This window comes from Crocuta crocuta, unplaced genomic scaffold (genome assembly GCF_008692635.1).
Source record: "Crocuta crocuta isolate KB4526 unplaced genomic scaffold, BGI_CrCroc_1.0 scaffold69-1, whole genome shotgun sequence".
NCBI classification, from domain to species: domain Eukaryota; kingdom Metazoa; phylum Chordata; class Mammalia; order Carnivora; family Hyaenidae; genus Crocuta; species Crocuta crocuta.
Window position 1 is genome coordinate 1,716,088 of NW_027551577.1, and position 23,101 is coordinate 1,739,188.

Genomic DNA, 23,101 nt, shown 5'->3' on the forward strand with positions numbered 1-23,101 from the left:
AGACTGGCCACTTTATCAGAGCACATTCATTAAACACTTCCTTTTTTCTTTCCTTTTCAAGATAGAGTACATGTATGCAGGAACAGAGGAGAAGGGCAGGGTGAAGGAGGGAGGGAGGAGAGAAGAGAGTGAGTGTGAGAGAGAGAGAGAGGGAGAGAGAGAGGGAGAGAGAGAGAGAGGGAGAGAGAGAGGGAGAGAGAGAGAGAACGAACCTCAAGGAGGTTCCACGCTAAATGTGGAGCTTGACACAGGGCTCAACCCCAGGACCCTGGGTTCATAATCTTAGCTGAAACTGAGTCGGACATTCAACCAACTGAGCCATCCAGGCACTTCAATTAAATTCTTTAATAATGAATATTTAGAGTTTTGGCTGAATCTATTATTACCCTGCAAGTTAATTCTACCAATTTCAGATATATGGAATTCTTAACTGATTGAATAAGATGCTGAATTTCTCATTTAGATACTCACTTTACCTGAAGTCATTGTAAAGCAATCAACATAATATGAGTGCCACAGGCTATGGAATCAGACAGAGCTGGGCTCTGCAACATGTACTATCACCCTGAGCAACTCACCTAAACCCTCTACACTTCAGTTTCCTGAAATTTAACATGGATATATTGTTACTACTTTATGAGACTGATGAGAGGGATAATGAATAATATGTTAAGTGTTAATTCCATTCAATACATAGTAGCTATTAATACTATCACAAACTTCCTGAAAATTTTTCTAAAGCCTGAGTTATATTGTATAAATATTAATGTCACATGTGATAAACTGTACTAGTGAGACTCTCCTTGACCATAAAATTCTTTTTTTCTTATTATTAAAAAATACTAAATCCTACTTCATATTATCTACAAAAATTAGAAAACATAGGGATATATCTTCATGACCTTGCATTAGGCAGTAATTTCTTACTATTACACTTAAAACACAATAAACAAAAGAAAACTATACAAAATGGACTTTGTCAAAATTAAAAATTTTTGTGCTTCAAAGGACACTATATACAAAGTGAAAAATCCACAGAATGGGGGAAAATATTTGCAAATCATCTATCTTCTAAGGAATTTCTATCAAGAACATATAAAGAACCTTTATAGTCAATAATAAGAATACCAAAAAACAATTTAAAAATGCAAAAGAAGGGCACCTGAGTGGCTCAGTTGGTTAAGCATCTGACTTTGGCTCAGGTTATGATCTCGCAGTTTGTGAGTTCAAGCCCCACATTGGGTTCTGTGCTGACAGCTGGGAGCCTGGGGCCTGTTTTGGATTCTGTGTCTTCCTCTCTCTCTGCCTTTCCCCTGCCTGCACTCTGTGTTTCTCTCAAAAATAAACAAACATTACAAAAAAAAATTTTTAATGGCCAAAAGAGTTGAACAGACATTTCTCCAAAGAAAATATTCAAATGGACACTAAGCCCATGAAAATTGCTCAACATCATCAATCATTAGGGAAATGCAAATCAAAACCACATTAAGATACCACTTCCCACCCATTAGGATGGTTATAATCAAAAAGAGGGATGACTGAGTGGCTCAGTTGGTCAAATGTCCAACTCTTGGTTACAGCTCAGGTCATTCACGGTTTGTGGGTTCGAACCCTGCATCAGGTTCTGCACTGGTAGTACAGAGCCGGCTTGGGATTCTCTCTCTCTCTGCTCCTCCCCCACTTGTGTCCTTCTCTCTCAAAATAAATAAACAACAACAACAAATAACAGTATTCAAAAAGTATTTCATTGGGTCTCAAAGAAGGTTTCTATGTCAGTAAGCCAAAGGGACTCTTGTCCGTGCTTCACTCGAACCTGCTGTGTGTTAACCTTGTGCCAGGCTAGAGCCTGTGCCTGCTGGTTTGCAATCAAAGTGGTTCTGCCCTCTAACATCTGTTGGGGAAGATGGACAGCTATAGTGGAAGAAGCACGGGTTGGATGCTAAGACTGCTTTTTGCCAACTTTTGTGTGAGCTACAGCTGACTCAAATGAGTGTCCCTCATCCACTGAAGGATATGCTTGCAAATTTATGATTCCTTTTGTATGAGATGCCCAAAGGGTTCTACAAATTTGCCTGAGATGGGGTACGGATCATGCTGGCAATGGGCTCCTGGTAGCTCCGTAATAAATTCAGATTGGACGAACAAGCCAAAATATCCCCCATATTTAGCAGAGGGATGATTAACTCTGAAAGTGACAAGTTAAAGGGAAAATAACTTGGGATCCCCCATTCCCACAGCGTTAAGAGAGAAGGTATGTTCTAGTGGCAGCAGGGGCAGTTTAGATATGATCTGGCTTGAAGGCAAAGTTATGCCATGATGGGACTGTTCAGAAACTCTTGCAGCTGTATGAATTTAGAGGCTGATATTATAAACACACATCAAGGCAGGGAATCTACTTTTTTTTTTCCCCAGAAGCATATTGTTGACTATCATTTAGCACAGTTGTAAGAAGTCAATTTGGTAACAGGACATAAAAATACTACATGTATTTGTGACTAGTGGAAGCATTTCCCTTCCTGCTTAGTTTTCAAGCGTCTGATGTCAGTCTTGGCGCCTTAGCCTACTTTGTACTCCTTCGATCTGCTCAAGTTGCAAAGGACAGGTTCATGAGTTGACACTGAATGAATATAAATGCCTGGCAACACCCAGGTGTGTGTTATACCCTGGCCAGAGCACCTGCATTTTAACAGGAAAACTGCTAGTCCAAAGGACTCAGTTAAACCATGAGCAGGCAGCGTGTGAAAGTATGTGTGGACATAGGTCTTCCAGGGCATCATCTCTTGACTCACATCTAAAAGGGTGAAAATCAGCTCTTCTACTTTGTATTCTTTCTGAAGTGAGTTGTGCTTGCCCAACACACAAATATTTATAGTCTAATGAGTTTAATAAAAGCCCTGCTCCTCAGGCCAGCCTTTTCTGATCCCTCAGGTTGGTATACATGTTCTGTTCTATGTGCGAGAGAGCTCCTGCATCTCAGCACTCTCCACAAGGCACCTACAGTAACTGCTTAAGTCTACCTCACTCAGGGAGCAATAGGTAACACTTCCTACTTCTTTTTCCCCAAGGCTAGCTAGGTTCATTTTAGCGTCACAATGCTTGCTTAGTGAATGAACACTTAACTAACTTTAGAAATGAGTAAGAAGTCTGTCTTATAGTCCTTGGTCCTAAACTCTGCCAAGGCCTTTTTCTGTTACTCCATTCTCACGCCCGTCTGCTAATTAGACATCCTGCAGATACCGCTCAACACCTGCCCTGGCAGTTTACTTCATAAACCAAGGTGCACAGGCTTTCACTGACATACCTGGCTTTATGATGCTGATGGGAAAGTCATACATTTTCACCCTGGAGGGAGAACCTTCTCTATTCCATCATAAGAAGACACTGCTGCAGCAGCATTTTTTTAAAGGAATAAATTCTTGGGAAAACTTTCTATGGTTTACATGCTAAAGACAGGCATTTGAGTTGAAAAGAATGCCCACAGCCTTGAGCTAAGGAGCAAATATTAAGAGTTTCTAAATCTGTAATTTATTCTGAGTTTTGGCTGCAACATTCCCATGAGTTATTAATAGGGCAACCAAGTTCACAGCCGGTGGGGAAAAAAAAAAAGATCATGCAGACCCAATATGTTACAATTCTCAACCACAAACTTCTGACTTCTAAACATTCCCAGTAAAATTATGAACAAAGTAAATGCCTCACCTCAGTAGGGCAAAGGGTTTCAGGCACTGACACCTCCAGCCTGAACTGAAATGCACCACACCCTCCTTTGATTTCAAAGGGCCATTAAAAAGTGTACTGAAGACTCAATGGGCAAAGAGTTAAGCCCTCTTTGTGCTGCAACTTGCACTGGAAAGGGAAGAATCCACAGGAGTGTTGATCTTCAAAGTGCTCACTCCTCACCTCATACAAAGGATTAGGACTTTAGAATGCCATTGTGCTGTGTTCCTAAATAAATTATCTTGATGACTGATAAGTCAGGCGCTTCTTTAAACTAAAGTCAATTAAGGATTCAAAACTGAATGTTACAAATCAGCCTCACTGATTTATATCAGAGTTGATCAGCCAGTTTTTAAATTTTCCAGTTGAAAATGTTTAAAAAGATAAAACTACAACTCTAAATTTCTTGGCACAAAAACAAAGATCCACACAGTCACCAACCACTACTCACATTACGTAAAATCAATGAGGTGTTAAGAACAACTCTGTTCATGAGCAGGTCAATCTGCTGCAAACAAACAGAGCAAGCAGCTTTTGCCCTCCTTAACCTAAGCAGCATACTCAAATACAAGTTCCTATGAAGACATAACTTGCTAGGTGCTAATAAGTACAGCATCAGACAGTAAATAGAATTCCTTCATATACATACTAGGCATTTAAATCCACTGCTATTTTACCAATGCTCTAAAAACAAGTTACCTGTGAAACACACTGCATTACAAGAAGGCTTTCCCCAGAAACAGAGAGAATGAGAACAGGCTTCAAAACTGCAGTGTTGTTCTTAGGACACTTAAAACCTACCATGCCAATGGCTCCCTCCAGCTTTATTTACATTTTTCCTCAGCAACCTCCCAGGCCGGAGAGCCCCACCAGAAGGGTTGGTTGGGGAAGCTTAGACATTTGCTTTCTAACAGCCAGTGCAGATTCTATTCATCAAAACCAGACAGAGCTGTTTAAAGATGCCCTCTCTGCAACACTGATTGCTGAAGGACAAGTACACTATCACTCCCTGTAACCAAGGAAGCAAAATTGACATGTTCCTGCCGTCTCACCAGCTGCTAAGGCAGTTTCTCTAATAATATGATTAATTGCTTCTAGCGAAGATGTACTTTGCTTTACAAAATTCTCCGGTCACCTAGATTGATGCCTTTGCTAAATTTACCCCCCACCCCCCNTTTCCTGAACTGAGAGCTCTTGAGCATGTTACCATGGAATCTAACCAACTCAAAACAGTCCTAAAACTATAAGGACTGGAGGTTAAGATATGGAGAACTCAGAAATACCACATTCTATATATAGCATTTTCAACTTCACAGTACATCAAGCCAACATTTTTAAAGACATGGGGTCTTTGCAAATTGCTACTCCATTCAAAGGGAAGGCAACATAACAATCAAGAATAATAGCACTGGGCTCATTTAACAAACACTTTACTACACCGACCCAACATGTGCTGGGCATAGGAGTACAGGTCAGAGTTCTGGCCCTTGCAGCCTCCCATTCTGGCAGGAAGGTGAGCACGTGTAGTCTGTGCAAATGAGGGGCTGTATGTAACTGGCCATGGAATGGCTTCAAGTCTCAGTGTCAGCCCTCCCCCCAGAGCATAGAGGAAAGAGCTTCTGAGGTCACTGTTAGAGGTGGGGCTGTAACCAATACTCAGATCTTCTGGCTGCTAGACAAGAGCAACTGTCTCTACGCCAGGCTGTATGCAGGCTTCTGTTTGACATGTAACTTACTACCCATTTCAATACCTGGACAAAGAATTAATACAAAGTGAATATTGACCTATCACCGAAAACAAACAAAACAAATGAAACCCTGAGGTGGAGGAGGCTAGGAACAAAGAGGTTTTAGGGATATTTACTTTTATATAAGAGGAGAGAACTGAGAGAGTAAGGAAAATTTTAAAAAATAAGTTCACCGTGTTATAAACGACGAGTTTCTACTCCATAAGTCTGTATGTGTACTCACTTAAAAATCTAGCACAAATGTAGGCATCCTAACTTAAAAGGGAAAAATTAATCCAGGGAGAGAGAGAATTCTTTTTGTTTATTTTCTTACACTAGAGAGAGCGCGCGCTGTGCACGAGTAGAAGAGAAAGGCAGAGGGGGAGACTGAGAGAATCTAAAGCAGAGAGCGTGGAGACTGATGCGGGGCTTGATCCCACGACCCTGGGATCATGATCAGAGCAGAAACCTAGAGTCGGACATTCAAACAACTGAGCTACCCTGGGGCCCTGAGGATTCTCTTTTAAAAAGGAAACTAAAAGTCTCCCTACCTCAATAATTATTTAAAGCTCTAAGAAACATAACATTCAGGAAAGCCAGTAAGTGATGTGTAAAATGAAAGATTAATATAAGGAAGCAAAAAGTTCCAAGGCCCAACCATTTAGGTCAACAGGTCTGCTCTTCTCATCATAAAAATTTGTTCACACCCTCTGATCTGGTGATTCTACTTCCAGGAATCCACCTTACACAAATTATCCTAAATATAGAAATGCCTTTATCAGTGTGTGATCCTAAATTATTTTTCTAGGGAATACAGGAATTCCCTCTCTCAGGGGTCTGGATAAAATAGAGACCACCTTCAACTGTAGAAGCAGAAAGTGCCAGATACTTGAATGTAGCTTAATTTAGCAGGCAACGGGTTGATCAGATGTGCAAGCTGAGACTACTGGCAGCAGGAGCTCCATGGCCAGCCTATGCAGTGTTGGGGTGTCCAGCCAGAGCCTCACCAAACTGGCTCTTTGGGGAGATTTGTTTTCATAGCTGCAAAGCTACGTATCTAGCCCTCCTGGTAACTCTGTCAAGTTAATCCAATCCTTCCCCACACATAGTTTTTAAGAATCCTATTTTTGTTTAAATCAGCAACAGCTGGTTTTTCTTGTTATTTGCTTTGGGCACCCTCAACTGGTAAAGAATGGATATATTTAACCTAAAGGTCAGAAGCAACTTAACTGTTCCAAACTAGGATATGGGTTAGTAAATTATGCTATGCTCCCTTGATACAATATTACATAGCTATTAAAAATGTTGGTTAGGCAGGCTATGGAGCAACCTGTGGAAAGGATATTTACATTTATTCTGTCAAATAACATGCTGTATGTGCACACTGTGATTACAGCTGGATGACATGCAAGTGAAAAGACCAAAAAAGAATACGCTTATTCACTCAATAAAGAAAATCTTAATAGTGAGTGCTTACTATGTTCCAGGCACTGTAAAGAGTTTTAGACACTAGGAGGACAATCAGCAAATGAAACAAGGTTCCTGCTTTTCTGCAATTTACATTCTATTGTGATAAGGAAGTATATATGTTTTCTTATTTTATTTTTTTATTAGTTTCAATTTTTTTTTTTTTTTTTTTTAGAGACAGAGTGTGAGTAGGGGAGGGGCAGAGAGAGGGAGACACAGAATCCGAAGCAGGATCCAGGCCGCTCTGGAAAACAGTGTAAAGTTTCCTCAAAAAATTAACAACAGAACTCTCCTATGACCCAGCAATAGCACTGCTAGGAATTTACCCAAGGGATACATGAGTGCTGATGCACAAGGGCACATGTACCCCAATGTTCATAGCATCACTTTCAACAATAGCCAAATCATGGAAAGAGCCTAAGTGTCCATCAACTGACGAATGGACCAAGAAGATGTGGTTTATCTATACAATGAAATACTACGTGGCAATGAGAAAGAATGAAATCTGGCCATTTGTAGCAACATGGATGGAACTCGAGGGTGTTATGCTAAGTGAGTAAGTCAGGCAGAGAAGGACAGATATCATAATATGTTTTCACTCATATGTGGAACAGGAGAAACTTAACAGAGGACCACAGGGAAGGGGAAGGGGAAAAAATAGCTAAGGGGGGGGCAAACCATAAGAGACTCCTAAATACTAAGAACAAACTGAGGATTGATGGGGGTGGGGGAGAGGGGAAAACTGGTGATGGGCCTGGAGGAGGGCATTTGTTGGGGTGAGCACTGGGTATTATATGGAAACCAACTTGACAATAAACTATAATAAATTTAAAAAAATAACTAGAATAGCCACAAGAAAGTCTCTATGGATTCTTAAAAAATTGCTCTGGGTTGTTCTACATCCCTTCATAGAACAAAATAGCAGCCTTAGTCCTCACCGTAACATTTGATTTCCTATGTACCCTTAATGTTAAACTGATTTGCTAGAACCTTAAAAAAACCTTTTTCTCTCAGTTTATATGAGGGTATATCTTCACACTCTTCACCATGTAACAACTACTTAAATATGGATACAATAAATCTTTATAACCTTGCCCAGCTTAAAATAAGAGGGGGGGGGGGGGGGAAAGNGAATGAACAAAGCTGAGGGGCGCCTGGGTGGCTCAGTTGGTTGGGCGGTCGACTTTGGCTCAGGTCATGATCTCAGGGCTCATTGGTTTGAGCACCGCGTTGGACTCTATGCTGACAGCTCGGAGCCTGAAGCCTGAAGCCTGCTTGGGATTCTGTGATTCCCTCTCTCTCTGCCCCTCCCTCGCTCATGCTCTGTCTCTCTCTGTCTCAAAAATAAAAGTTAAAAAAAAAAAAATAGAATGAACAAAGCTGAATTTCACGTTCTATAGAAGGGCTAGAAACAAATGAATTCCCACCCTCAAACCCTGGAAAAGCTCAGTACTAGAACCCTAGGTCCCACAGAAAGCTGGACTGAGAAATAGGCTGAATACCAGGGGACTGGTTGAATATCTGTGGTACAGCTAGGAACTCACCACCATAACAATCCTCACTGCAAAAACAAAAACAAAAAAACAAAAAACAGGAAGTGTATATAAGTTGAACCAAAGAGGTCCCAGCCCCAGAGACATCAAAAACATCTTCACAGCGAAGGAAGGAGTCCTGTGTTCTGTTTTCAAAGAGGTAGATTAAGTTAAAGTATTGAAAGGTAAACCTCCAATCCCCTTTCCTTTTGCTTTAAAACAACAAAAACGGGCGCCTGGGTGACTCAGTTGGTTAAGCATCCGACTTTGGCTCAGGTCATGATCTCACGGTTCGTGGGTTTGAGCCCCGCGTCGGGCTCTATGCTGACAGCTAGCTCAGAGCCTGGAGCCTGTTTCAGAGTCTGTGTCTCCCTCTCTCTCTGCCTCCCCTGTTCATGCTCTCTCTCTCTCTCTCTCTCTCTCTCAGAAATAAATAAAACACACAAAAAATTTAAAAAAATTAAAAAAATAAAACAAAAACAAAAGTACTGGCAACAAGGCATATACCCCTCAGACAGAAAACTGAAGAATTCTTGACAAAAAAAGTAAATGGCTTCAGAAAAGAAACCTTTAGATAGTGACCTCTGGGGCAACCCTCCAAACACAATGTGTGGGTGTCTACCTAATCACCCTAAAGTAAAATCAAACCAAACTTAGTCGGCAAGTCTTACTCATAACACACTCTTTTTTTTGCTTTAAGTTATAAGTACTTCATTCTTAAATGTGAACCAAAAATAAAGATCACTAGCCATTTGAGGAAAGTTCCCATATGAAAGGAACTAAAAGAAACAAAAAGGAACTTGGATAAAACAGCAACTATGTAAGAAGCAAAGGAAAATTAAAAGAGTAAAAAACAAAAACAAAACAAAAAAAAACCCCTGCAATTAATACCTCACAGAACTAGGACAAGCTATTGCATCCATGAGACAATATAAAATTGCCACACAGTTCCACCCGGTTCTCCTACTGCCCTGGTGGCGGTCACAGCCACTCTGGTGGCCCAGCACTGCAAAGGGTCTGTCCGGAACCCAACCCCAAAGGACAGTCAGCTCTGCTGAATGGCTGGAGTCAGGGAAGCCCAGGAGATTCAGGAGACTGTCGGCTAAACCTGCAGTGGAAATGAAGCCAAAGGGCAGGAAAGCATAAATCTTCACACAACAAAGTGCACAAAGGGAAAGGGCTAGCAAAAGGAGAAATCAGCTAACCAGAAAACTAAAGACAGTTTTCTAATAGAAAACAGAGAAACTAAGAATGAGGAAAGTCTAGCCTCTGATGAAACAGGAGAGAAAGAGGCCAAGTATGATTAATATCAGATAACCAGTCTTATCAGGGGTCCCTATCTCCCTTCTTATACAATCCAGAGGAACATTTTTATCAACTATTTTGTAAATGCAAGTGTTTTTAATAGCTCTAGAAATCTCTTTAAGAAAGGAATCCCCCCTCATCCCATTTTTAAAGTGTAAATGACTTCTTTTAAGGTAAAATCATTTGCTTGTTGTTTATTTCTTGGTACAACCAGAAAACAGTGAGATATTAAATGTGTAACACTTTAAGGGTCAGCTTAACATTCCACAGATGGTAGTTTTTATATCCTCTTATACAAAGCATATTAGATGGCAATTTGGAGTCATACTTATACATTTACTATGCCTTGACCATTAAACAATTTTTTTTTAAATGTCTGTTTATTTTTGAGAGAGAGAGAAAGAAACACACAGAGTGCTAGTGGGGGTGGGGCAGAGAGAGTGATACACAGACTCTTAAGCAGGCTCCAGGCTCTGAGCCGTCAGCTCAGAGCCTGACACTGGGCTAGAACTCACAGACTGTGAGATCATGACCTGAGCTAGTGTCGGATGCTCAACCAACTAAGCCACCTAGGCACCCTTACTGTGCCAAGACCATGTTAACTTCTCTTCCCATGTTGTTTTTAGTAGAACTGTTTTCTAAAGAATACTCCTTGATCCTGGCTCTCTCCCTGTCAGAACTGCTTGCACTATGAAACATCTTTGGGTACTGCTAGTCCAGTTTTCCTAGTAACTTGATTAAGGTGCTGTGAAAGACTGAAAATGTATGGAGTGGGTCTTTTGATGTAATAACAACATTTGAAGATATTCGTAATTGATATTCTTTTAAGGAAAATTTATGCTCAAATTTTAAGCTTAGAAAATAATCACAACTACCTGGCTTTTTAGATATTCAGTATATATCTTAAGAACTGTGTACAAATTGAAATATCTGAGTACTGATCCTCAAAACAACCAACAAAATTTCAATTATGAAAGAACAAGTTGCTGTAAGAGGGGAAAAGTGGCTAAAATTAAAAATAAGACAGCAAAAATGAAAAAAAGAAAAAAGAAGAAAAACTGAAGAAACAATACAACAGCAGCAGCAGTAGGAGCTGGGGTATTTACTATTTGCCACAGTCCTGCTACTCGCTCTGGGCCATGCTTTATATGCATTAACACATTTAATTCTACCAGTAACCCCAAAAGTATAAACATTAACCCCATTTGACAAGTGGAAAAACTGGCATAGCAAGATTAAATGATATGCTCAAGAACTGGTAAAGGCTGAAGATAGATCTAAAAAAAATTTTTTTAACGTTTATTCATTTTTGAGAGAGAACACAAGTTGGGGAGCAGGCTCCGGGCTCTGAGCTGTCAATGCAGAGCCCAACATGGTGCTTGTACCCATAAACTGTTAAGATAATGACTTGAGCTGGTCAGATACTTAATTGACTGAGCCACCCAGGTGCTCCTAAAGACAGATCTAAATCAGGGAATATCAAAACTTAACTACTAAAAGCCTACAGTTGACCCAAAACCACCCTGATAATATAAACAGTTGATTAGTACATACTTTGTATGTTATATGTACAACAACAAAGCAAGCAACAACAACAAAATCATAAGGCAGGGGGTGCCCAGCTGGCTTAGTTGGAAGAACATGTGACTCTTAATCTCATGGTTGTGAGTTTGATCCCCACACTGGGTGTAGAGATTACTTAAAATTAAAAAAATAAAATAAAATAAAAATTTTTAAAAAGTCACAAAATACATTTATAGTACTGTATTTACTGAAAAAAAAAAAATCCATATATAAGTGGACCTGAGCAGTTCAAATCCATATTATTCAAGGGTCAACTGTATAAGATCTAAAAAGAATTCATCTCTGATGAACCCTAGGAAGCTATGGGAGCATTTTTCTTTTTTTTTAAAAGGAAAAAACATGAACTCAAGGAAACAAAGAATCCAAAATAAGGGAGAAGTCAAGGACAACAGCTGTGTAGCAAGTTCAAAAAGCAATCAGTAAGGGCTGGAGCAGGAGGTCAGAGGGCTTTAGAAGGAATGTTTTTATGAAAAAGAAAAAAGAGGAAACTGAAAATTCTTCTGATGTAATTGTACAGAAAACAGTATTTCACAATTTACTGGAGATACTAGGAAAAGTAAGTGTACCAGTGTAATAATTGGGTAACAGAACATTAGTTATTGCCAAGAGAATACAAATTAATGAGAAGATAAAGGGGGGGAAGAAAGATGGGAATGTGAGGTGCCAAATGAAAACTAAAATTTCTTCACCCATAATGGTAAGTCAAAAATATCTAATACCAGAAATGAAAGCTGGCAACATTACTACTGATTTTGCAGAAATAAAATGGATTGTGAATACAATGAATGGTCAGAACTGGGTACCCGAATAAAATAGACAAATTTCTAAAACCGTATACCCTATGAACATTGACTTATTAAGAAGAGAAAATCTGAATAGATCTATAATAAGAAGGATGAAACATTAATCAACACCCCTCTCAAAAAAAAAAAAAAAAAAAAAAGAAAAGGAAAAGAAAGGCCCTGGACCAGTCCGAATGAATTCTAGCAAATATTTAAAGGAGAATTAACAACAAGTCTTCTCAAACTTTTCAAATAAAAAAAAAAAACGAAGAGGAAGGAACACTCCCAAAATCATTCTATGAGGTTAGCATTGCCTGACACCCGAGTGAGGCAGATATTACTACAGCCTAGTATCCTTCATGAAACCAATGCAAAATTCCTCAACAGAATACAAGCAAATTCATATCAGCAGCAAGTTAAAAATATTATATACCATGACTAAATGGATTTATTCCTGGAATGCAACGATAGTTTAACACACAAAAATCAATCAATAAAATACACATTAACAGAATCAAAGGGGAAAAAAACCCTACAAGATCATTTCAATTAATAGAGAAAAATAATTTCCCAAAACTCAACTCTCCATGATAAAAACATTTAGCAAAGCAGGAATAGAAGGAAACTAACTTGGGCACCTGGGTTGCTCAGTTGGTTAAACGTCCCCAACTCTTGATTTCAGCTCAAGTCATGATCTCACCTTTCGTGAGAATGAGCCCTGCACCCAGCTCTGCACTTGCAGCCAAGAGCCTGCTTGGGATACTCCTTCTCTCTATCCCTCCCCTGCTCATGCCCTCTCTCTCTCAAAATGAAGAAATATTTAAAAAAAAAAAAAAGGAAACTATCTTAACATAATAAAGGTCATATATGAGAAAACCCACAGCTAGTATCCTATCCTATGATGAAACACTGAAAATTTTTCCTCTAAGATCAGGAAGATAAGAATGCCCTCTTTTGCCACTTTTTTTAAAAAAATTTTTTTTAAATGTTTTATTTATTTCTAGGAGAGAGAGCGAGAGACAGCATGAGCAGGGGAGGGTCAGAAGAGAGGGAGTCACAGACTGAAACAGGCTCCAGGCTCCGAGATGGCAGTCAGCACAGAGCCCGACGCGGGGCTCGAACCCACGAACCGCGAGATCATGACCTAAGCGAAAGTCGGATGCTTAACCGACTAAACCACCCAGGCGCCCCTCTTTTGCCACTCCTACTAAACAGTTTTGAAAGTTCTGGCTAGAGCAGTTAGGCAAGAAAGAGAAATACAAGATTACACACACACACACACTCTCTCTCTCTCCCTCTCTCCCTCCCTCTCTCTCTCTCTCTCTCTCTCGCTCACAAACTCTCATAACTAATAAACAATTCATCAAAGTTGCAGGATACAAAATGAACACATAAAAATCAGTTGCATTTCTATACACTAACAATGAACAATAAAAGGAAATTAAGAAAACAATTCCAAAAATAACAAAATGCTTAAAAATAAACTTACCCAAAGTAAGTGAAAGACTTAAATGGTGAAAACTACAGAATACAGCAGAAAGAAAGTAAATACATAAAATAAATGGGAGACATACTATGTTTATGTATTGGAAGATTTCATATTTTTAAGATGCCAATATTACCCAAAGCCATCCACAGATTCAGTATAATCCCTAAGGATTCAAATCCCAACAATGTTTTTTATAGAAATCAAAAAATACACCATAACTTTCATATGGAACGTCAAGGGACTCAAATAGCTAAAACAATCTTGAAAAATTAGAACAAAGTTTACTATCTCAAACTTCCTAGTTTCAAAACTTACTACAAAGCTACAGTGATCAAATCTGTATGGCAGTGGGATAAAAACAAACATACAGACCATTGGAGCAGAACAGAGAGCTCAGAACCTTGAGGATATTATGCTAAAACTAAGCCTGACACAAAAAGACAGTTCTATATCATTCCATTTAAACAAAATATGAAAAGTAGTCAAATTCATAGAAAGAAAGGTGGCTGCCACGGCCTGGAAATAGGGGAAATAGGGGGAGTTGTTGCTTAGTGGATATAGAGCTTTAGTTTTACAAAACAAAAAAGCTATGGAGATCTATTGCACAACAACGTGAATAAACTTAAAATTACTGTGTATACTTAAAAATGGTTAAGATGGTAAAAAAGAGCTCAGAAATAAATCCCTGCATATATATCAAATGATTTTCAAAAAGGACGCTATATGTTAAGACCACTCAATGGGGGAAGGACAGTTTTTTCAACAAATGGTGCCAAGAAAACTGAATACCCACATGCAAAAGAATGAAGTTGGCCCCTTTTGTTATTCCATAGACAAATGGATCATAAACCTAAACATAAGAGCCAAAACTATAAAACTCTTAGAAGAAAATATAGGAGAAAAGCATGACATTGGATTTGGCAATGATTTCATGGATAGGACACTAAAAGTTCAGGCAACAAAAGAAAAAATGGATAAACTGGACTCCATCAAAACTAAAAACCTTTTTGCAGGAAAGGACACTAACAAGAGAGTGAAAACAGGGATGCTGGGGTGGCTCAGTTGGTTGTCTGACTCTTGGTTTTGGCTTAGGTCATGATCTCATGATTGTAAGACTGAGCCTCGCGATGGGCTCTGTGCTGTGTGTGGAGCCTGCTTAAGATTCTCTCCCTGCTCCTCCGCTGGTAGTGTGTGTTCCGTGATCTCAAAAAANNNAAAAAAAAGCCCAACAAAAAACAAAAAAAAGGAAGATAATTTTTTTTTTTTTTTTTAAGTAAGCTCCACATCCAACGTGGGGCTTGAACTCACAACCCTGAGACTAAGAGTTGCATGCTCTACTGATTGAGCCAGTCAGGCACCCGCCAAAAGGAGGAAAATTCTGATACATACTGCAACATGGATGAGCCTTGAGGATGTTACGCTAAATGAAATAAGCCTATTAACACTTGCAGATACTATATGATTCCACTGATATGAGGTACCTAGAGTAGTCAAATTCATAGAGAAAATGGTGGGTGCTGGGGGAGAGGGGAGGAAGGAATGCCAGTGTTTTAGGGGTACAGTTTCAGTTTGGGAAGATGAAAAAGTTCTGAGATGGATGGTGATGATGGCTGCAAAATAATGTGAATGTGAATTTAATGTCACAGAACTGGACACTTAAAACCTTCCCCCAAAAAGGACAATGTCTAATACTGAGTTAAAAAATAAAAAACAAAAAACAGCAGGGGAAGGATATTTTTAGAAATAAGGAGTTAAATACCAGAAGAAAATGAACTTAGAGAGGGAGACTTGGGAGAAGGAGGGGGTAGGAGTGGTTCAGGAGCTTGTGGTTTCCTATTTCAAGCCAAACAGTACTGGTCAACTTTTACATCTATGTATATGTATATGTACTACAATTTGACAAGAAAATTAAAACTTAAATGTCTACTTTGTAAGAGGGGAGAATAACAGAATTATATGTAATGAGCTGGTCTTTTCAGGACACTGGAAACTTGAAACCTGAGCAATGGCTTTGCTTTTTCCCACTTGAGGATGTAGCTCTGCTGATAACAGAGTTTTGTTCAAGAACTGGGAGAGCCCTAGGTTTTTAAACATCCCCTTGCATGGAAGTGCTGTTCTCTCCAATGTTGATGCACGCCCTGATGATAAAGAGAGTAATGGAATTGTAAGATTTTGCCTATTTTCTCAATGGTAACAGGACCTTCCTATTCAAAGAGCACCTGATGACTGAGAGCCCCTTAGACAGCCCAGGGCCCAGGAAAAAGCCTTGCCAAGATCTGTGAAGCCACCTCACTTCCACTGTGTAAAAATACACTCAACTTACAGTTTGGATGCATGAATGGTCTCTTTCTACCAGCAAGTAACTCAAAATGCTGCAACAAGTTAACTCCTAAATTTCTCTGACTCAAAACACAGAGTTTAAAAGTGTCTTTATTTCCACTAGGTGTTATATAGAAACCAACTTGACAATAAACTATTTGTAAAAAAAAAAAAAAAAAAAGTGTCTTTATTTCACTTAGGCAGTATGAAGAAACACGGAGCCTGGTGTGTGTTTTACATTTCCAGCTATAGAAGGAAATCTTTTAAAAAATTCATTTATTTCACATGTGAAAAGCAAAACTAAGCTACTATTAGAGATGATTCAATCTTCCACTGCTATAGTCACAATTCTCAACTGTCAACTATCCCTTTTTAAAAAATGAACCACATTGTTCTTTATCAAGCTTCATAGTCAGCTCTATAGCACACAGATTTTGCAGGAGGTTGAATTTTGCCATGCTTCTGACACTGGCCCTGGGGAAAAAAATCTTAATTTTGTTGAATTAAGAGTATTACAACAAAACTTGGAAAATGGGGGTATAATGACAATTTTCCATAAACTAGAAACTAAAAATACTATTAACATTTAAGATATTTCAAAAAACAAGCTTATTAGATAGTGATTAAAGGCCTGAATTCTGATGTCACTCACATATGAGTTTGAAACCTGACAAAGTAATCCCTCTATTTCTCAGTTTCTTCTTATTTAAATTGGGGAAAATAATACTTTCCTTGTAGTGCTAATGGAAGTATTAAATGAGATGATAAACTTAGCATAATACCTGGCACCCAGTATTACATAATATATGGTATATAGCTATAAATATTTGGTATAAATACTTTACAAATTGAAATCAAACTACATATACAATTTTTTTAAAACACAGTTTACTATATATGTAAATCATGCTTTACTCTTTTGGAAAGTATGTAATTCTAATTAATAAGTGAAAGCTATCACAAATCCCTTTAGTTTTTTTTAGCATTTATTTATTTTTGAGAGCGAGAGAGTGCAAGCAGGGGAGGGGCGGTGAGATCATGACCTGAGCCAAAGTCAGATGCTTAACCAAATGAGGTACCCAGGTGCCCCACAATTCCCTTTAGTTTTATCTTGGAAAATACTTCCTAATTTTGGCAGTGGCATCTGGTTGCTTAGGTACTGTTTTTTTTTAAAACCAGTTTTACTGAAATATAATTCACCTACCATATAATTTACACATGTGAAGTATACAATTAAGTGGTTTTTAGTATATTCACAGATATACGCAACTATCGCCACAGTCAATCTTAGAACATATTATCACCTCAAAAAGAAATCTCTTTAGGTATCACCCACAAAATGCAGCCCTAACAACTACAAATCTACTTTCCATCTCTGTAGACTTACTGTTTCTGGACATTTCATATGCATGGAAAAATACAGTAAGTGATCTTTTGTGGCTGGCTTCTTCACTTAGTAAAAGGTTGTCAAGGGTCACTCGTTATTAGGATGTGTAGGTACCTCATTCCTTTTTACAGTTGAATAATATGTATATACCATATTTTTGTTAACCATTTGTCAGTTGATGGACATTGGCCGCTTCTCCCTTTTGGCTATTTTTAATACTGCTGCTATAGATACTTGTGTACAAGTTTTTGTGTAGACACATCTTTTTGTTTCTTTTGGGTATACAGCTGACCCTTGAACAACACAGGTTTGAACTGCATGGTTCACTGATGCACAGATTTTTTTTCCCATTAAGTTCTTTGGGAAATTTTTTATAGATTTGGGCCAATTTTTAAAAACTCACATGTGAGGTGCCTGGGTGGCTTAATTGGTTAAGCATCTGACTCTTGATCTTGGCTGAGGTCACGACCTCACAGTTCAGGAGTTCGAGCCCCACATCAGGCTTTGCACTGACAGCGCATAACCTGCTTGGGATTCTTTTTTTTTTTTTTTTAATTTTTTTTAACATTTATTCAGTTTTGAGAGACAGAGAATGAGTGGGGAAGGGGCAGAGAGAGAGGGAGACACAGAATCTGAAACAGGCTCTGAGCCGTCAGCACAGAGCCCGACGCGGGGCTCGAACCCACAAACTGTGAGATCATGACCTGAGCCGAAGTCAGACGCTTAACCGACTGAGCCACCCAGGCGCCCCTTGGGATTCTCTTTCTATCCTCCCTCTCTGTCCCTCTCCTGCTTGTACCCTCTCCCTTAAAATATGAAAAACTTGAAAAAAAAAACCTCACACACGAAATGCATAGCCTAGAAATACTGAAAAAAAAAGAAAAAGCTAGGTACTATTGTGAGAACACAGTATATAACACATACAACATAAAAAATACATCAATTAATCGTTTGTTGTTGGTAAGACTTCTGGCCAACGGTTAAGTTCTGAGGAGTCAAAATTATACACAGATTTTTAGTTTTATGGTGGCTGGCACCCCAACCCCTGTGTTGTTCAAGAGTCAACTATATACCTAGGAATGGAATGGCTGAGTTTTTTTTTAAACATTTTTAAAATTTATTTTTGAGACAAAGAGACAGAGACAAAGCATGAGCAGGGAAGGGGCAGAGAGAGAGGGAGATACAGAATCCAAAGTAGACTCCAGGCTCTGAGCTGTCAGCACAGGGCCTGATGCAGGGCTCGAATCCATGAACTATGAGATCATGACCTGAGCTGAAATTGGACGCTTAACCAAATGAGCCACCCAGGCGCCCCTGGATTTGCTGAGTTATATGGTAACTCTATGTTTAACTTTTTGAGGAACTGCCAGACTATTTTCCAAAATGGCTACACCATTTTACATTCCCACCAGCAATGCAGGAGGTTTCCAATTATTCCACATCCTCACCAACACTTGTTATCTTACTTTTTATTTCTAGTCATTCTAGTGGATGCAAAATGCTATCTCTTTAGGGTTTCTTTCCTTAGAGCGGAAATTAGTAAAACAGAGAATACAAAAACAATTGAGAAAAATTAACGAAACCAAAAGGTCATTCTTTGAAAAGATCAACAAATAGAAGATCTTTAGCTAGACTGATCAAGAAAAAGATTAAAATTACTACAATAAGAAATGAAGAGAAATTGCTACTTAACTTACAGCAATAAAAGGGGTTATAAAGGAAAGGAATACTGTAAACAATTGTGTGCCAACATATTAGATAACTTAGGTGAAACGAACAAATTCTCAAAAAGACAAACTACTGAAATGGACTTGAGTAGAAAGAGACAATACGAATAGACCTAAAACAAGAGAAAAAGACTGAATTCGTAACCAAAAAACTACCTGCAAAGAAAAGCCCAAGCCTAGTGGCTTCACTGCTGATTCTACCAGATATTAAAAAACAAAACAAAACAAAACAAAACACTAACTCTTCACAATTCCAAAAGACAGAGAGGTCACACAGTCTGCAGGTGGCAGGGTCAGGATCCAAATGTAGCCATATGATTCTAGAGTCTACAGTCTTGACCACTATATTAAACTGTGTCTCTGAATGACTGAATAAATTTGGCAATATTATTAGCCATCAAGTTGTTACTTTGTATTATCCAATTTTTGTTGTTTACCTTGGTATCTGTGACTTCTCTGGTCTATAGAGAAAAGATCTAGGGACTTGACAGAAGCATTTACATAACTGACAATGTTGCCGTATTTCATTTATGGAGCAAAAAGCATGGCACCTACTAAAGCTCTTTATGTGTTTTTATTTCAATGACTTTTCAAAACAATCCTATGAGACAGACAGGTACTCTTATTATTCCTATCTTGTAGATGAGGAAACTGAGGAACAAGGCAGTCTCCCAGATAGCAAATGGAAAGAGCTGAATTTAAATCCCAGTCTGTCTGGTCCCTGCAGATCTTCTTTTCTACTATGGAAAACCTGTCTGTTCCTATGCACTCCTCTGACATGGCCTGTCTCGTGTCTGACCTCCATGACAGAGGGCTTTTGGTAAGTAGACAACCCTAGCCTATTTATTCATCTGTGTGCCCTCTCTGGCCCACAGGCTGAGAAAGGATGTGCTCCTTCACTGTCTACTGTTTGAATAAACTATTCAAAAGTGACTGTTAATAACTCAATTTAGATATTTCACTCCCACTCAATTACCACTTAGCACTGAAATGATGAACTGTAGGCTCTCTTACCCTTTTAGCACATCTAATATTATTGATAGTTATTATATGTAGTTTAAAGTTATTAAGTTCAAAATTTCAAAGAACAAGCACACATACTTATCCACTAAACTAACTGCAAAGAAATCTAGGGAATATTTTAAATAAGAAGATTGCTTTTGTGCTCCAAATGAAGAATGCTTTCTATTATTTTGGAAGTGTCCTAAAAATGAACTTTTTTTGCCATGGGAAATAATAGTTGCACCAATATATGAAACTCCATTTCCTGAAGGAAATAAGATATTTGACAAAAAATTTTAGCTAACTTTTCTGATTACATACCGTATGAGTTGCTATAGGTTACTAGTGTAAATTCCTATACTAATCTCTTCCCCTAAAGAATAAATAATGACCTCCTAATGATCCATACATCAGTCTCCAAAACTGCTGGAAACTGTATCAAATGCAAAATAACACTATTTGAAAAACCAACATAATGATTTCCAGAGTAATTATCCCTACTATAAACGAAAGCAACAAATAAACACAGGAATTTTAAACCTAATACTTCCATAGCTCTAATAACCCTTTCAAAAATGTAATATTAAGAAATTTATGAAATCTATCTGCTTTCATTTTCAGTTAATATTAATCATTATTTACTGGGGGGAGGAGGTGATCAGTTATACTATGGCCTTAAAATTAATGGTTGATCCAAAATTTGGAAAATTTGGTCACCATTTTTACTGGTTTAAATTGGCATATGTGGGGGCACCTGGGTGGCTCAGTCGGTTAGGTGTCCAACTTCATCTCAGGTCATGACCTCACGGTTTGTGGGTCTGAGCCCTGTGTCAGGCTCTGTGCTGACAGCTAGCTCAGAGCCTAAAGCCTGCTTCAGATTCTGTGTCTCCGTCTCTCTCTCTGACCCTCCCCTGCTCACACTCTCTCTCAGAAATAAATAAAACATTAAAAAAAAACAAAAAACCTGGCATGTGTGTACTTACTTTTTATCTTTTTAAATTCTTTCTTTAAATGCTCATTTTTTGGTAAATTTGTATATTTCCCTTAGAAATATAACTATTGGTTCAAAAGTGCAAATCTGAATCTTTCTAATGGTTCCTGGTTACAGTATGATGCATGATTTATTGGAGGAACTTTGGAAGAAGTGAAATAGAACTAGGTCAGTATAGCCTTGACCAATCACTTCTGTCTTTGAGCCTTGGTTTCCACACCTATAAAATGGGAATAATGATCATACTGACATTAAATAGTTGTTGTGTGGACTAAAGCCCTTGCATAGACCTGGTCCAGAGTGAAAAGATCTGGCCCTACTTTTCTCCTTTACACTTCAAGTTGCCCGAATATACTAGCTATTTCATGTCACTGTCCTGACTTTATATAGGTTTCTGACTTAGGATGCCCTCTCCAGTATCAGCTGCAGAGTTCTTCACCCCACTTCTTTGGGTCTGACAAATGCTTATTTGTTATTCAAAACCCTCTCCAGGATCACTTTCCTCACATGGAGTTATACTCCTCACACTGATTTACAATTACTCCCTCACCAGGCTCTGAGACCACCATAGGAGGTCATTTACCTCCAGATTTCTCAGCACTTCCCAAAATCCCTAGTACATGGTAGTTGGTCAATAATGACTGCAAACTGCACAGAACTGGGCTTTCCACCATACCTCTCTGTTAATACCACAGTATTAACAAGTATGCAAGAAACTAAGACAGAGGCTTGGAGTTAAAACTAAAATCACAAATTTGATAAGTATTGGATTCTTTCTGTTTCTGGTTTAAGGTAAGTTTTTTTTCTTTATTAAGTGTATTCATTTATTTTGAGAGAGAGAGAGAGACTGAGACAGAGAGAGAGCAGAAGCAGGGGAAGGGCAGAGAGAGAGAATCCCAAGCATGCTCTGCACTGTTAGTGCAGAGCCCCACACAAGGCTTTAACTCACAAACCATGAGATCATGATCTAAGACAAAATCAAGAGACGGACACTTAACTGATTGAGCCACCCAGGCACCACTTAAGGTAAACTTTTTAGAAGTCACCTTATATGCATCTAGGCCACCCTACTCATGTAAATAAATGTTAAGAGTAAATGTTCTTGTCATCTTTTTTTTCTTCCATGGCAGCATCCTGCTTTGGATGTGGACTACATGCTGACTTCACTGGGACCGTTTTCAAACAACAGAGCACACGGATGTACTTTTCCTTTCAAAAGCAAGGGTGCCAGCTATTGTGCTAGCCCCTGTCACTCACCTCAGCCACCTGCTGGGTCCCCACTCTGTGCTGAACCAGCCCCTCCATATTTGTAGCCATGGTGAAGCAAGATCATTAGAGAACCTGTTTGGAAAGATGCAGCAACTTCTATCAGGTGGGGAGAAACCAGGCTACTTGAAAAATATCAGAAATCAAAACTCATCTTTGGTAGTGTCTTGTACAGACTGTGCCCTCCACAGAAGACACAGCTACAAGGCCGAGCATATCCGGATATGCTGCACCAGCTTCTCCTATTATAGGTACCAAAATTAATTAGCAGAAACATTTCAGTTTGGAAACAAGACTAGACTTCCCCTGGTAAATATAGACAAAGATGAGTTTGGAACTTCAGTTATCTAGGCCCTTGGGTTGTAACAGCTGGGTCCACCTCTCAGGGAGGTGGGAATCACACCTTTTTGGGTAGCTCCCCATCACATTATGCTGAAAAGAAGGTGGCTATCTGAGACAGGTGTGGGATCAACCTTAGATACAGAGCACTAGATTGCTATCAACTATACTTCTTGTTACCAGTGGCAACATGAGAACCAAAACCCTGCCCAGGTGCTAACACACCTCACTCACAGGTGGAAAGGCAAACACCAGCACTAGCAAAGAAGTAAGGAGACTACATTACTAAAGTGGTACCCATAAATACATCTATTTATATTTTAAAGTCCTCATTAAATTAGAAAACCAGACAATTCAGCTTTTTATTAATAGAAAAAATAGTGCCCTCAATTGTAAAAATTGAGGAAATCACCTAAAGACCAAAAAGTGTGCGAGTCTCCTGGGTCAGGATCACTTGAACGCAAAGC

General features: G+C 38.8%; 1 protein-coding gene across 1 annotated transcript in view; it reads right to left on the bottom strand.

Moving 5' to 3' along the window:
* NR2C2 (nuclear receptor subfamily 2 group C member 2) overlaps window positions 1-23,101 on the bottom strand; it is a 65,646-nt gene that overhangs the window by 39,933 nt on the left and 2,612 nt on the right. Inside the window, exon 2 of the mRNA XM_077751567.1 lies at window positions 22,287-22,370. Within this exon, the coding sequence (XP_077607693.1) occupies window positions 22,287-22,346 (60 nt within the window). The 5' untranslated portion in view covers window positions 22,347-22,370. The remainder of the gene's footprint in view (window positions 1-22,286; window positions 22,371-23,101) is intronic.